The 16,804-nt window shown below is 42.9% G+C and overlaps 1 protein-coding gene across 1 annotated transcript in view; it reads right to left on the bottom strand.

The window, feature by feature from the left end:
- The window catches only part of LONP2 (lon peptidase 2, peroxisomal), a 58,084-nt gene that overhangs the window by 39,215 nt on the left and 2,065 nt on the right, over positions 1–16,804 (bottom strand). Inside the window, exons 2-7 of the mRNA XM_075189253.1 lie at positions 14,629–14,863; positions 12,786–12,917; positions 12,347–12,469; positions 11,582–11,757; positions 11,398–11,492; positions 2,657–2,915 (exon numbers count right to left, since the gene is read on the bottom strand). Coding sequence (XP_075045354.1) covers positions 2,657–2,915; positions 11,398–11,492; positions 11,582–11,757; positions 12,347–12,469; positions 12,786–12,917; positions 14,629–14,863 — 1,020 coding nt within the window. The remainder of the gene's footprint in view (positions 1–2,656; positions 2,916–11,397; positions 11,493–11,581; positions 11,758–12,346; positions 12,470–12,785; positions 12,918–14,628; positions 14,864–16,804) is intronic.

The following is a 16,804-nucleotide window of genomic DNA, read 5'->3' as shown; positions in this document are numbered from 1 at the left end:
TCTCAGTGATGTCACTGGTTCCTAGTGACTGGATAGGCTGCACTCTCAGTGATGTCACTGGTTCCTAGTGACTGGATAGGCTGCACTCTCAGTGATGTCACTGGTTCCTAGTGACTGGATAGGCTGCACTCTCAGTGATGTCACTAGTTCCTAGTGACTGGATAGGCTGCACTCTCAGTGATGTCACTGGTTTCTAGTGACTGGATAGGCTGCACTCTCAGTGATGTCACTGGTTCCTAGTGTAGGGATAGGCTGCATTCTCAGTGATGTCACTGGTTCCTAGTAAAGGGATAGGCTGATTTCTCAGTGATGTCACTGGTTCCTAGTAAAGGGATAGGCTGATTTCTCAGTGATGTCACTGGTTCTGTGGAAAAGATGGCTGTTTGCTCTATGTAAATGCTACAGCTGCTACTTAAGTAGTAGAATACCACATGCAAAATAGGTTAAGAATCTTTTCTAATGTGGATTACTAATGAAACATGACAGAAAACACTATTTCCTAACAATGCTGTATTATTACCTCTAAACATATACAGCAACTGGCTTGTTTAATATAGAACAGCTTAAAAACCTCACAGTAACCGGATGCCAGATTATATTAGCGTTATGTGCACTAGATTGGTTACCCACTTCCTTACCGCTCAATTTTTATATCAGGTAAGAAATAAAATAAAAATACAATTCTCACTCAATCTGACATTCCAAATAGTAATAATCGCTCTGGTCACCAAGTGTTCGAAGTGCACACGTGATTCTCTGCGATTAGCACCGTGTTGTAAGAAGCCACAGACATGGTACGTGTCATTATACTGTGAGTACACACAGATCCGTGGCAGCTTAGGATCTGGAAGAGGGAGATCAGGAACACAAAGGTCAGAGGAAGACGACTGAAACTTGTGCGGCCCAACAGTGCATTTGTTTGTTGTGGTTATAATGCAGAACAGAAGACTATTCATGTAATCAGCAGACTGACGAGCCCATGTGATCAGCCATTATCCCATCCCGGGACTTGAACTTGGATTGTCTAGAGACTTCTCTCCATGTAACTATAGGGGGTACACGCTGTGACTGGCCCTCCCCAAGTACATGTGATTAAACACATTTATCATAACAATAAACTTTATATGGAATTATTTGCCTTTGCATACTCATATTAAATTGCATTAGTTACTATACGACTATTATATATATATATATTATAGCAACACTTTTTCCTCTTTTTACAGCACTGGAACGCCTGCTGAATTGTCTCTCTCATATACATCGAATGCCACTGGCATTAGGGAGGGGCAAAAGCAAATAACTGGCAGTGGACAAAAAAAAAGAAAAATAACTCGGGGTACCAAATGCGATAGATAGGAAAGTGCTTATGTATCATCAACTCACGGTACATTTATTTACCATTACAGGTGAACGCTTTATTATCTTATAACAGTTTATTTATTATATCCTTCCTATTACAGAACAACTTCTGGTTATAAAAGGGAAAATATAATCAAAGAGGCAAAATAAACAGTAACAACTATAGTATGTCCCAAGAGCTGACTGATTCAACGTGAGCGCTTGTGGAGAAACAAGGTATTATTACCATTTATTTATATAGCGCCACTAATTCCGCAGGGCTGTACAGAGAACTCGCTCACATCAGTCCCTGCCCCATTGGAGCTTACAGTCTAAATCCCCTAACACACACACACACACACACACACACACACACACACACACACACACACACACACACATGGGTCAATTTTGTTAGCAGCCAATTAACCTACCAGTATGTTTTTGGAGTGTGGGAGCAAACACGGGGAGAACATACAAACTCCACACAGATAAGGCCATGGTCGGGAATTGAACTCATGACCCCAGTGCTGTGAGGCAGAAGTGCTAACCACTGAGCCACCGTGCTGTCCAATCGGTCCCTGGAGTACTGCCGTTGCCCTGATCTACCTCTCCAGGTCTTGGGGAGCTGTGTGTCCGCCAAAAGCGGAGTGACAGAGACTCAGGGCCACTACTTTTGCTGGTAGCCTTAAAGGAGAGAGGGGGAGAAGGTTGGATTGATAGACAGGAGTCCCCGAGAGTGACAAGGATACTGGTGAGGTGTTTTCATTATACCCTGTATGTTGTCTATGCCAGACTGTAGTGTTATTTGTTACAAGTTATTATTTAAATATGTTTATTGCTGTTTGGTGCTACCATTTTGTTAAATAAACTTATTTATTTTATTTTGGATATTTGCCTGGGTGATTTTGAACCTTGGGTAGGTACCGGGTAGGCCAGCGGTGCGGTCCAGCAGGTTACGTTAAACCCGGTATCCTCACAGCGCTGCGCTCCCAATACAGAAGTATGGCTTCCACCCGGAGGTCGCTATGGAAACCTGGCGATATGTTCCCGACATCACTGGGGACTTCCGCCATAAGGCAGCGACACCGACGGCAGGGACATGTACTGTGCAGAAAAGGTGGTGTTGCCCCAGCAACCACACGACCAATTTATTTTCCAAACTGTACCAGCAAAAAGGACAGCATCTGATTGGTTGCTATGGGCTACACCACCTTTTCTACATGGTGATTTGTAGGACAGAGAAATTTCCCCCCAGTAGCAGGACTTACGACATGGACGATACACCTCGCGGTCTGCACACTGCTCGCTGTACCTGTGTCCGCGGATATCGGACTGATCGCAGACTCCTCCCAGCGCGATCCTGTGGAACTCGCGGCCCAAGGTCTTTGCAATGGATCTTCCCACGCTGGTTTTGCCCACTCCCGGGGGACCCACAAAGCAAAGGATGGGGCCTTTCAAATTGTTCTTCAGCTGGCGCACAGCCAGGTACTCCAGGACTCTTTTTTTCAGCGTTGACATGGCGTAGTGGTCATTATCCAGCAGAATTCGCGCAGCCCGAATGTCCAGGCGATCTGAAAGGAAGAGTCACAGAGGGGTTTTTATTCATCTGGAATGCCATTAAAACATAGCGCATTATATAAAGTCTACGTAATCTTCTGTCCTGTCCTGATAGCAGAAGAACTACAAATGCCAGCTCGCCTGCCGGCCAGTTAAGCATAAGCTCTTGTCCTCCGTACTTTCCCCTCTCTGGCATTAGGTGCGCCTGAATAGGCTGATAAACAGGGAGTCTAATATGTACTGAAAAACGTTTTCCGCTATGCAGTCTTTTCACTGTAATAAACCAGGAGCAAACACGTTCTCCTGACTAACGCTAAATGTCCAAAGATCTAAAGAACTAGGACAGATCTTGTGATAACTCAATTACAGTATAAATGAATTTCTTTCATGAGGCAGAATGTTAATGTCCCTGATGTTGGCTAAATCACCTATATTCCTGTATCCCATCTGTGTCAGTATTGCGCTGCATTTTCAATTTTATATTTACGTTTTCAGTCATTTAAGTTCTTAAAGTAAACATGTCACCAAGCCCTGGAGGCAGCCATTTTCTGGGAGCAGAAACAAAACCCACAAGAATGACATTGGCACCTAGTGGTAGGGCGCATTTCTCACTACGTGGAGGGGTTAGATGATCTCTAAGGGAGGGGGGGGGGGCACATTTTTGAACACTGACTAATTACCAACCAGGAAGTGCAGCATTGCAAAATGTATTAAACCACACCAGTAATAAGTAGTTACATAAATGGAAGTAATACCTATTGCGCATGGCCGAAAAGTAATAAATGTCCATTATTTACTCAATGAACACGCAATATCAAATGCAATCTATTTTATGATTCATGCATGAAGAGCACTGCAGCCTACAAGCTGCGATAGGGGCCATTTTGTGTGCTGACTGATAGGATGTAGTGTCATTCCTATTAACTCACAAGGAATCACGGCAGCCATTTTGTGTGATGACTGAAGCCTATCAGTTCACTAGGAGACAGGGAGATCACTTCATGACCACTATTCATTTGGCGCTCATTAAAATTGGTCAGCACACAAAAATGGCTGCCACAGTGATGTCAGTGGTTCCTAGAGAACGGATATGATGCCTCCTCTAATATTGGTCAGCACACAAAATGGCTGCCTCCAACAGGTTCTTTTTACATGAAAAAGGGACAGTTGCAATTCAAGTGTCTGTGTAAAAACATTTGATGAGGGTAACCTGCGATGTACGATAGAGAGAATTACATATCGATCGACAACGTGTGCGAGGAATACAGATGTGCGTGTCTCTGCAAAGCACGGTTCATAGTATTACAGAAACCCTGCACGGCCCTTCCACAAGGGTTACCTGCGACAAGTAGGATCTTAATTTGCTTTTGAAACGGCTCCCGTTGGAATAGAACATACAGAATATGGATTTATTTTATCCCTCGGTCCTTTCATGTTATTTTTTTTTTCTGGTAATTTAAATTCAGAACGCTTTGATCTTTTGAAAGTTCTCAGCTTAAACAAATCCTCTTCCTGAAGACGTTGTGTCACATCCAACACAATGAGTTTCCTCGCACTCCCCCGGTTCAGGATTAGGCGGGGTCTTCTGCTGAATATTACATCCATTTACTTAAAAAAACGATGCTCAGTTTATAATTGACATTACTTGGGATTTTTAATTCGGGATCTTGGAACAAGGCTGCTGATAGCTCCATACAAATTGCTCCAATTATAGAAACATTGGCATTACAGAACAGAAAGACCAATTTCAAAGGGGCTTATTTGACTATTGGATAGTACTTGTCTCTGCAAGGCCGAGGATTAAGAACACCTCCTCCTTCCAGACGGGCGTACGGAAAGACAGTCTGGGAAAGGAAGATGCTAGGTGTGTCATTTGCACCCCGACCAAGCAGCATACGCAGCAGGAAGTAACCAATATGGAAAAACCGCTGTAATTGGAGTCATATTGAGGCCGTGGGAGAAATTAGGTAGCGACAAGATGTCGGAGGCCTATATACGAGTTCGAGAAAATAACATTTCTTGGGAAAAGTTGAAAACAAAGGATATTATTGGAAAAATTGGAAAAAAGGCCTTGATGCCTTTAGATCTCAAACCGCCTTACACCGTCCCAACACTAATGTAAGGTACATGACTTAGTAACCTAAGGCGACATGAAATTCATTAGCGAACGAAGCAATAAAGTGCTACAATTTATTCAATGCTTCAAAAAAATCTTTATAGAGAATAACGTATGTGGATGATTAATGTACATATGTTGCTACAAAACTTTCTACAGATTTCAATAGTATCAGGGTAGAGTTCAAGGACTTAAAATAAAACACTAACTTAGATTTGCCTCAAATTTTCCATCTGCCTGCTACTCCTACACCACACTGTTCCACCCACTGTTAGTGACCATCAAGGCAGCAAGTCGATACGAAAGACCCATTTGGTCATTTTCAGATATTAACGTATCTAAGAAAGTTTTAAAAGGTTTTCATTCTTTGTTAAACTTCAACAATAAATAATAAAAAACTGGCTCCTAGATTTGACCGATGCTCCAATGTTCTACCAACATTTGTTGCCCCTGTTATTAAGCCACGGGTTGCTGGTAAGGGGAGGGTCTGCGGCCCGCCACGGACGATCACAAACAGATCTATTTTAGATCCGCGTCACGCAGCTGGAATGTCAGGCATCCCTCGGGAACGGAGCATTGTTATGTTCCCTCCGAGCAGCGTGGAATGAGCCTCTCTCTGCGTAGTTAAAGGTTACTCCTCGCTCTACAAAAACAATGAACTGGCTCGTGGCCAAGTACTTGTCTCTCCACTGTACTCCAGTTTTATTTTCTTTCCCCGAATTCATGATGGCGATACACACAGACCTCCGTGAAAAGAGAACAACAGCGGCTCTGGGAATGCTTTCGTTTTACGATTGGAAAAATTTGCACCAATCTCGATACTAATAAAAGACCAGACAATAAATTGCTGGCAGATGAAAGTCATTACAAACTTAGTAACTGCCCAAGTTTTCACGCCTTGTAAAATGCAACGTGTACGAGGGATGACATTTAAATTAACAGAACAGCAAAAAGTGATATTTTAAAGCGTAAAATTAAGAACGCAATACGATACAGGTTACTGGTTCACTAAAAATACAAGAGTAGACGTCAATCTGAAAGGGTGGCCGAAAATGGAAATTAAATTGAAAATGTAACACAATCCTCATATGGTTAATTGTTCCTTTATTTTTTTTCTAATGTTGATCATAATTCAAGTTCAAGAAAAGGTGTTGTAACCATGGCAACAGAACAGACAAACTATAGCTAGAATCCAATTGGTTGCTATGAGTTACAGCACGTGAGCGCATAAAGCGCCACGTTATTCAATAAAATGCTGACAACTTTATTTCCATTACATATTTACAGTATGGGAGCGACTGAACGACTCTCGGCCTAGTGATCAAAGAAAATGGGAATCACATTTTGGACAAAGCATGCGTCATGTAATTATCCCTATTTTTTTCATCATCAAGAGCTTATATTAGAAGACATTCAGCAACATTCTCAAATATATATAGGCGGACATTTCCATATGGGCGTAAAAGGAAAATATACATTTCTTTAATACTTTACATGTAGAGCTACACATCTAAGACCCCCAAGCACGTGCCCCTTGGAGTCGTTTAAATAATTTATTTGTGGAAGGTCTCAGGGCAAGTATATATTTGGAAGCGAGAGAGCAGACATATTTGCATATTATATATATTCATTATTATACATACGCACACGATACTATTAATAACTGCTATTTTGTTTAGTCAAATACATTTCTAGTTGACGTCCGTACATTTCAGTGTCGCTATGCAGCTCACGATAAACAACCTCTACTGTATAAATATACACAGCAGACATCAGCGGAGGTTTCATTGCTCATCGGCGAGCATTGCTCCTAAATAGAACCTATAGTATAACAGACGAAATGATCTATATTCATGTAAAAAGCACCAAGCTGGACCCTGGGTAACCGAGGTCACTGCCAGTCACAGAGTCCTCGCTTCTCATCCTACAGTCACAACCAGCTCAGGAATTTAGGGGAGGGGTGGGTGGAGGGCCCAGCAAGACAATAAACAATTGCACAATATTCCACATGTGTCCTGTGTGTGTCCCAGACACACAAGAAGGACTTGAGATCTAGATCCTAGTATATGGGTCACAGATAATTAGATCGCAGGGGACATCTTGTATCTAATAGGATATAACGACACTTCCACATCTCTGCAACCAGTTTTAATCTCGCACTGTCTTAATAACGGCCGAAGCAGATTAAACGGCCAGTAAATCTGATTTACACGAGAGCCTGTATAGAACGGCATTAAATAGTATAGATGAAATAAACAACATGTGCGCGGCATTATGTTGCTTCCGTTCGTCGCCCATCGCTGTGGAAGGTGGTGCCCCCCTATCTTGCAGCATAAGAGCTCGCGTGATTGGCTGCCTAGTTTCCAAGGTAACGGATGTTGTGTACAGGCTGCAGATTGGGTAGGACCAGTGATACAGCAGATATAGTGTCTTGTACCAGATCCTGTTAGGACAGGGGAATAAAGATGTACGATATTAGACGTCTGCAATAGGAGATAGTCGTTCATACTCCTTATCACAGTCAGGGGTCATGTGACTATCCAGGACTGGTGAAACTATAAGATCGAGCCTGCACTGCAAGCTGGGACTTGTAGTTCCACACGACATGAGACAAGCAAGCAGACTACACTGCTCCCTTCAGAAAACAGTCCTCGCCAGACACCCTTCCCCGAAGGAAATTACATTATTGGCAGACACAACCGAGGAATGTTCAAATGTCATCATAAATCCCTCCGTGTATTACATATAACATAATTATTCAGTGGATGAACTGCACAACAAATTAGTTGTTTCTGGAGGGATCTATGAATATGTTAACAAATCACAAAATAAAATAAAAAAGCATGATCAAAACAGCAACAAAGGACAACACAAAGAACATTTAGCCCCAGGAGAAATGTGTAACTGGAACCAGGAAACCTTAAATGTTGTGTATTGTAGAGCCTGTAAACAGGTTATGTAATAATGTCCCAGGCTATCCTGTGCTGCCACCTGCTGGTTACTCACTCTTCCTGCAGTATCTCTTATCGATGTGCGTTACTGAAATTCTTCATCCTAAATCGTCCATCTCAGTATGTGTAATGCAGGATTTATCACATCTATCCTGGCAAAAATACAAGACCTCATGCCTGCCAATCTGTGGGTACGTTCTGTACCCTATGATGTTGTGTCATGCCTAAATCAGATGTGTGAGGATTGCATGTCACACACATTTCTTTCGAAGTTGCCTCTGATAGTTTGTGCTATAAATGTTCTAATACTCCGATTGGCTACAGGTTGGTCCAGTCCTATAGATGCTTTGATTGGCTTACAGGTGGTAGCCAATCAAAGCATCTATAGGACTGGACCAACCCCCTCACCTCCAACATGGTCAAGATGACTGCTGCAGCATTAAATGGGTTAATACCTGTGGTTGCTGTCCCTAATGGGTTAAAACCCAGCACTAAGGGAATAAAGATGTATTAAATAGTATATTTATTAATTTCATGTATATATTTAATGTAGGACGCTATGGTGCAGATTAGTAACGGTGCACAGTGTCAAAAAGGGCAAAGTCCTGGGGCTGGGAGTGTAAATATATTTATTTGCATATTGAACATGCATTGATTTATGAGACAATACGCCATGTTAGAGGAAGTTTATTTTTGTAAGAAAGGAGGAAAGGAACTCCTAAGCAAATTAAGTCTTTTCATCTGTGAGTGACCAACACATCTTTTTAGTCTGACTGCATAGCAGGGGGTCATTACCTTTCTATCCTGTTTCGTTTTTCATCCTGCATCTTTGAACCTCTGAATAATGGAACAGCAAGTGATTTGGGAACTCACAGATTTGAGATCAATTTTGAATTGATAACGCAATTTTAAAAATTGCGTTCTCTCCAAGTCTAGAGAATATTACATCCTGAGGGTAAACATCAGATGTAATATCTCAGACTTTGCGGTGCCAGCTAGGAACAGGGGGCTGGGTTACCCTCTGCCAACATGTGTGCCAGAAACTGAATAAAAAGAGCCCTGTTTGACCATGTTATGTATTATACCATCTGAACTTCTGGAGATCACTAGTCCCACCAACTAGTTCGTGACTATCCTTATAAAGACTTATTGTGCTAAGAAACATCACTGTTGTCACCCTGTGAATTTTCTAATGCTCTGATATATAGATAGAAGTTTTAGCCTCTCTCAAATTATTTTTGTTAAGATATGGACATTAAAAAAAAAGTAAATTACTATAGCTGCTTACATCCCAGTGAGGTGCCCCAATTGGGATAATATTATGAGTTAGTATTAGCTGCACAATGTCAGCATTATCTTGGAACATCTGCAATGTGTTTTGTTCCTGCATTCTCGTCAGCGGAGAGCGCGCAGGTTTCCCATGGGAAGCAGGCATTGTCTCCGTGTTACAGGGCTGGCAGAGTTCTACACATTCCTGAAATAGCAACCTCTCCGATTGCCGACACAAGATAGCTGGACGGCCAGTTTGGAAAATAAAATCATTTTCCTGGGGAATGCGTTGTGAAAACAGCAAGGAGCAAAAGCCAATTAACCCACGAAAACTTCTGAAAGTCCGTTGACACAAAAGAGAGACAAGAAGTCGTCTTCTTGTGTTTACAGTCAGAGCAAGCGTGGGAAGCAGTTACGGGCTCTCACGCACAGCTGCGAGCACCGCGGAAACAAACACGTAACATTGTAGCTGCAGAATACAATTTAGTCGCCGATAAATATTTTCTTTAACGATCGACGATAGCCTGTAGTCTCCGCTAGGGGAACTACTAGTCACACCACAGCTGAACGGACACAGGCTGTCAATGGTTAATTCTTCCCACATACATGAAGTGTGATTGGAATTATCCTCGTGTCACAAGCACGGACTGTTCTCTGTAGTCCTAATCTCTTTTTCCACTCATAGTAAAATACTTTTCTTCATAATGTCGGAGCAGAGGACTGAAGTCTGCTCGTCCACCACTAGGAGGTAGAATAATCAAAGACTGAAGGTTTATATAGGGTCAAAAACGCGTGGGAATTACTACACGGACATTAAGGGTCTCCAAGAAAAGGATTTAATTAAGTGGATAAAAAAAAAACCTTTCTTGGAATGGCTGTATGTTAGTGCAGACGACCGGGGACGTCCTAAATTAATGAGCCAGGAAAACGATGAATTGTAAAAATAAATAAAAATTAAACATGTAAACGGGACCAGCAACCTCAAACACTTTCTGGCCTAAAGAGAGCGGACTGAGATGCAACAATTGTAAATATGTAGAGAGAGGACGACACGGATGCCATAATGAGTGCAGGGGAGGGCCCACTATTTAACATGTTGATGATTAATAGCGCATCAGAAATATTTCTGTAGGGAAAGGTGGACGGGTGCGTAGGCAGGTCGGCATCTTGCAAGACGATGGAGGTCATAAATTTGTCCTATCCCATGGAGTGAGCAACAGATCTGTTCGGTCTCTTGTGCTCCTTGGGGGGAAGGGGGGGGGGGTGCTTAGTGCCGCGTAGGAAGCCGAGGTCAACCATGACTGGTCTGATATGCGGCCATTTGAGAGAGGGCTCTATGGAAGGAGATTTCAATAAGTCTGTCCAAGGGTTCACAGAATTGGGCCTTCAAAGAAAGTCGTTTGTTGTAATCTAGCAGAACCTTTTCTGGGAGGTTTGTCCCATACCTGGGCAAATATGTCTGATACTAGAAGTGTGTGATACAATGAAACCCAATGGAGCTTCCATTACTGATCTAGAATATCCGATACGGAGTGAACACAGGAAATATTCTGGACTTTTCCTTTTGCACGCCAAGAATTATGTCTACTTTGCTAGCTGCAAGATGCAAATCTTTTGGCTCAAGCCTTGCCAGCATCTCCCTCAAAGGATTCTGGGTCCAAACTGGCAGATGGCGTACCACTGGAGACTGCAAATTCCACTTGCCTACCCTGGGGTTACTTGGGGTGCAGTAGAAATTTGCAGAGCACACTGGTCACAGTTATATTCAGGAGAAAAGTGACAGTGTTGCCCATAGCAACCAATCAGATTCCAGCGATCATGTTCTAGAATGTAGCAGATAAGCGATTGCTGGAATCTGATTGGTTGCTATGGGCAACACCATCACTTTTCCTTTTTAGAATGTTTTAGTCAATCTACTCCTAAGACTTATTAGAAACAGCAGCAAACTATGATCTAATTATCAAACGTTACCCCTTTACCTCAAAGCCAAGAAAAGAGAACCTGTGACTTAGGCAACATGCGACTGCTGATGAATTACAAGCACCAGCATGCTGTGTCAGCCAAAGGCAGTCTTCTCGGTTTCATATTATATAACCAAAATACCCACAATTCTCTAGTGCATAGGGAGGATCTCCCAGCATGCTTTGCTCCAGGGGTTACCTGTCGTATTTTTAGTCCAGGGCAGCTCAGTCATCAGCTCCAGATAGTTCCTGGTCAGAGCGTACTCCGGCATGGACTGCGGCATCTTCTTCAGCCTGGAAGAAGAGAGGAATATATGCGATACCTGGGAACAGACGGATGGTCAAAGAGCCGTCCATAAAACGTCATGATATGAGCGCCTCACCTCTTCATCTCCTTCACGCAGACCTTCAGCGCCGGCTCCGGCATGTTACACAACTTGATCTTCTTCTCCAGCATGATCATGTCATCTGAATCATCGTCATCATCCTCTGCGCTCTCCAGAGGAAACGTCTTACCGGACATCCCGCCGAGCCTCCTCAGAGGCCGGATAGCGACCACCTAGGGCAGATTGCTGGCAGTGAGATACTATGAGACGGCATCTCCCAATGATACCACAAGTGGATGGAAAAGTTCTAACAAAATATCGCAATATGTTCAACATACAGCTGAAACATCGCTTGACAACCGTTTCCATAATGCAGTCAGGCACATTGAGTCTATCTTATACATATAACTCCCGTCCCAGGTCTAATCATTTGCTAGATACATTCTCTAGCAGAGTGTATCTGGCACTTACCTATCCTATAGATTCTTTATCTATCTGACTGTGATAAAATAGATCACAAGCTCTAATCGGGCAAACTACATATCCTCTGTACAGCGCTCTGCAATATGACTGGCGCTATATAAATACATGGTTATTTCATAATAGATCACACAAATGCTACATAATGTCACCATTTGCTGATCTAATGAGAGCACCGGAGACTGTAGAATTACAGAAAAGCTCCCAATCATTTTGACACTGTAGCTCCACTTTAATATCAAAAAAATTCAAATAAAATTGTCCTTCGAAAACAAAAACAAAAAAAGTATCCACAAAGGTGTTTTTTTTGGACTCATACTGGGGGGGGGGGCACTCACATACCCTTTTGTCATCATCTATTTTGCGGTTCCGAGTTTTATGCAGCAATTTTAACCCTTCGATCTGTCTCAGTAAGAGCGGGATGGTCACTTTAAATCTGTCCTCCAGCCCAACAGCATCTAGAATCTGAGAAGAAGAAACACAGAGAAGTAATAAGGCCATAGGCATCTAGGAGGAGAGTTCTCTCATCAGTCAGAAGCGCAGTTATATATTACGGGAAGACCTGTACTTACAAATCTATCAATGTCAACTGAACAGAATCCACATTTACAACTTATAGTAAGAGACAGGTAGACAATATTTATTTACAGTGAGGTTATAGAAAATATAATAACGTGGGAGGAGTAAGCGAAAATGTCATATATATATATATATACACACACACACACACACACACACACACAGACTCTGTATTTACAGAGATACAGTCCTCAGTCCTAACCTGCAATTTTTCCTCATTGGTTGTCCGGATTATCGACGTCAGGACGTCCGGCAGTAGTTCTCTGGGAAGATTATTCAATAACCGCTTCAGCTTAGCGACTGCGGGGACAGAGTTATCCAACATGTCGACCAGCTACAAAGAAAAAAAAAAAAAGTTAAAACTACTCGTAACTTATGCAAAACAAGCTGCTGTCCACCTTACACGCCGCTGTACACGCCTTACACGCCGGTGTACACGCCTTACGCGCCGGTGTACACGCCTTACGCGCCGGTGTACACGCCTTACGCGCCGGTGTACACGCCTTACGCGCCGGTGTACACGCCTTACATGCTGATGTACACGCCTTACATGCTGATGTACCCCTTACACGCCGCTGTCGGCCTTACATGCTGCTGTATACACATTTATCAGCACAAACAGCAGAGAACTCTGCAGAACACAACATAAGTTACACACACATCGTGCTGCAAGTGTATCCGGATACTGATTCCATAAACATTTAGGGGCATATTCAATTGTTTGAATATCCCGTCGCGTTAAAACTATTACCGTTATTACGGTAATAGTAAGCGGGATTTCAGCTCGCGGCTCAGGGAGCTGCGAGCTGAAATCCAGCAAGAAAACTACCGGTTTTTACACGCACTATTACCGTAACAACGGTAATAGTGCGCGGATCGCGAGATTTTCGACGTTTCCGCCAACAATTGAATATACCCCTTACATTCCTGTTATACATCATGTGCACAACACTTCTTACAGCAATCAGTAAATATTATTATGTCACAAGATCAGTAACTGGTGGAAGAATATATGAGCCAGATGTACAAATATTACTCATTTTAAGATAATATTTTAGTTTAAAATTGTTTCTGGCAAAATAAATAAATAAAATAAAACTGCATTGAAAGGTAAGTTTATTCTTTACAGCGATTGTATCACTCAGAAAAGTTTGTCCCTGAATGCAGAATTTTAAGCCTATGGTAGATAACTATGGATACGGCTAAGGCTGCGGAAAATCGGTTATAAAATACACAGACACAAAGAGAAACATCTCAGAAAAGTGGCGCTGTAACCCATAGCAACCAGATTCTAATCAAACAATGTATCGGTTGCCATGGGTAACAGCACCTAGTCGAACACTATTACTAAGGGATTCTTTTTGCAATTCTGTCCTTTGCACGCTGCACGCAGGGGGGGGAATTAAATTCACCCCGAAGAAGCGAAGTGTTAAACCTCTTACCGTCATTACGGTAAATTTAACCCCGCGGCCAATTGAATTCCCCCCTAAGTAAATAAAAACAGGAATCCTGTTGCTTGACCAGGCATATATGGCAAATGCAGTTGACCACAGTTGCCCTATCTGGGGTCATCTCCCGATGGCACTAACTAGTCCCAGCAGCGCTGGAAGTGACCCATTTTGCATTGTACGAGTGCTGAATGGAGGATCACGTTCAATCTGGCCACGTACGTATGACCAAACTGGACAGTGATCTGGTTGCTCGACTCTCGGGACAAGAGGCAGGATCACTAGGTAACAGGGCGTTGTCATCTGTCTATCCAGTGATGTCACTGGTGGGTGCCACCGAGATGCCAACTGTAGTACCCCATTTATGTGCAGTAACTGGTGGATTTGGTTAGGAGATGCAGGCCACAAACTGTCAATACCGCCCAACGGCTAAGCCTTGACACCCCAGACAGCTGCCTCCGTTTGTCGTATTAAGGCACGCAGACAATTTATCTTCTAATGCAATAAAGTATTTAACAGTCCTGATCACCACATCAGTCGGTCCCAGGTGGAAGCGGGTACAGGGGGTAACACCCACCTCTACGTCACGTAACCTACCTGCACCGCGTGCTTGTAGAACTGCTCAGAAAGCTCGCCCAGCGCCTCCTTGAACTCCGCTTTGCCGCTCAGCTCCTCCAAGCGGTCGAGCTGCTCCACCTCAGCGACGGGATAAGGCCGCTCCTTCAGGACCTCCACGATCTGAAATCGGCACAGACCAGTAACCAGCAGGGTGTAGTGGGGTTTAGGCCAGTTACTTCCGACAACCTGCACAGCCAGAGCTGCCGTGCCAATCCTACAAAGACAGAAATATAACAATATAACAGACCTTTATCACGGCTGGTAAGTATAATATAAGCAGACATCATATTAAGACTCGCACTGATATAATAATCAATTATATAGGTTTTGCAAAGTGTGAAAAATAATATGGAAAATATATTATGGAGCATAGATGGATATCTCCCTTACTCTTCCCACGGTTTTAGTGAGACTGCCTCTCTAGAGCTTCACATGCTGATCAGAACAAGCTTTCCTGCACTGAAGAGTCCAAACAATGCAGAAACAGGCTGTCTCTATGTCCAATCTGCTTTCTGAGAGGCTTATTTGCCTTTTCTGTTGACAATAATTAGTCGGACAACACAGGGAACTGGCCAAGAAAATGAGTTTGCTAAATGACACGACGGTGATCAGTGAAACGTGATGCTTAACTTTTCGATAGTTTTTTTTTTTTACTTCTATTTAAAGGAGTTTCCACCTTCAGATGACTTTATTGAATGGGCTGGTATCTGCCATTCTGCAACTTTTACAAAATACAATGCTTTAATCTTTCCGGCACCCAGCATGCCCTGACAGCCACGAGTATGCTGGTACTTGCAGTTCTACAAGAGCCAGCATACCGAAGCTGTTCAGGGCTGCCATGGCTTGCTTAGACCAGGAGTGCACCACAAAAAAAATGCTTAAATGTAGTTTCTTAACTATTTACTACCCCAAGACCCACCAGCAGGGCTGTTATTATCCAGCCTGTTATAGATTAGTACTTGTAGCTGTTTTTTGGGAGGGGACTTCATGCTGTTTATCATCCCAAAATTTTTGATATACTAAATAGTCAAAAAACAGTTAAAACTCTATTATATATTTGTATATGTTTAAACATATAAAAATTCCACAATATAGAGGATGGCGTCTCTTTAAAAAAACTGAAATTCGTCCTTGAACAGTTGTTACAATGACCTGTTTATATCTGATATGTACATAGTATCTAAAGGAGAAAATAACAGTCCAAAGGCCGATGAAGATACAACTGACAATGATGGCAGGAGATGGTTATTACAGATCAGAGAGTTTGTAGGGAAAGCAAAATACTACAAAATAAATAGTCATGAAGATTAAAGTCACAAATTATTTCAACACCAAGGACAGCATCCGGGATAATAATCAACTGTCTGTGGTCTGGGAATTATTTGTGACTGAGCTTCATAGTTACCAGTAAATAAAACTGTTAAACTACATTAAAAGCACAAACTCATTAACCCCGTATGAACCTTGAGAACTTGGGACACGTTGCTGCGTAGCTCAGTAAGAGAGGAATCAGTGATACATACAGGGGATCTAACAGAGCTGCAGAAAGTGCTTTATTAAGGATTAGAACTGGCAGCTTGAACACAATGGGGAACATTTACAGCAACGGTGCAGAAGCAACTGGGCCAAAACGGTTCTATAATCCAGAGCAACCAGTTTACATTGGGGCTGACACATGTCACTTTGCCCCCCGCCACTAAATGCCCACATGCCACCTCTTCAGTTTCATTCAAATAATCCTGCCCAGCAAAACAAAATCTGTATTATACATGTGGGTGCATGACGGAGCATTCAGCATTCATGGTGCACACTTGGAGAGATCCACTCCTGGTCCTCCCTCCCGCCATCAAAATGTGCTAAATTCTGATACCCTGAACCCCACTGGCTAAATCATCGCTGGGACCGAGACCACCACAGGCTCTATCACTGCTGGGACTGAGACCACCACAGGCTCCATCACTGCTGGAACCCTCACTGCTGGGATTGAGACCATCACTGGCTCTATCATGCTGGATCCATCACTGGCTCTATCACTGCTGGAACCACCACAGGCTCTATCACTGCTGGAACCACCACAGGCTCTATCACTGCTGGGACTGAGACCATCACTGGCTCTATCACTGCTAGGACCATCACTGGCTCTATCATGCTGGAT

The sequence above is a fragment of the Mixophyes fleayi genome, chromosome 10, assembly GCF_038048845.1.
Source record: "Mixophyes fleayi isolate aMixFle1 chromosome 10, aMixFle1.hap1, whole genome shotgun sequence".
NCBI lineage: Eukaryota > Metazoa > Chordata > Amphibia > Anura > Limnodynastidae > Mixophyes > Mixophyes fleayi.
This window is presented reverse-complemented; position numbering and strand designations above follow the sequence as displayed.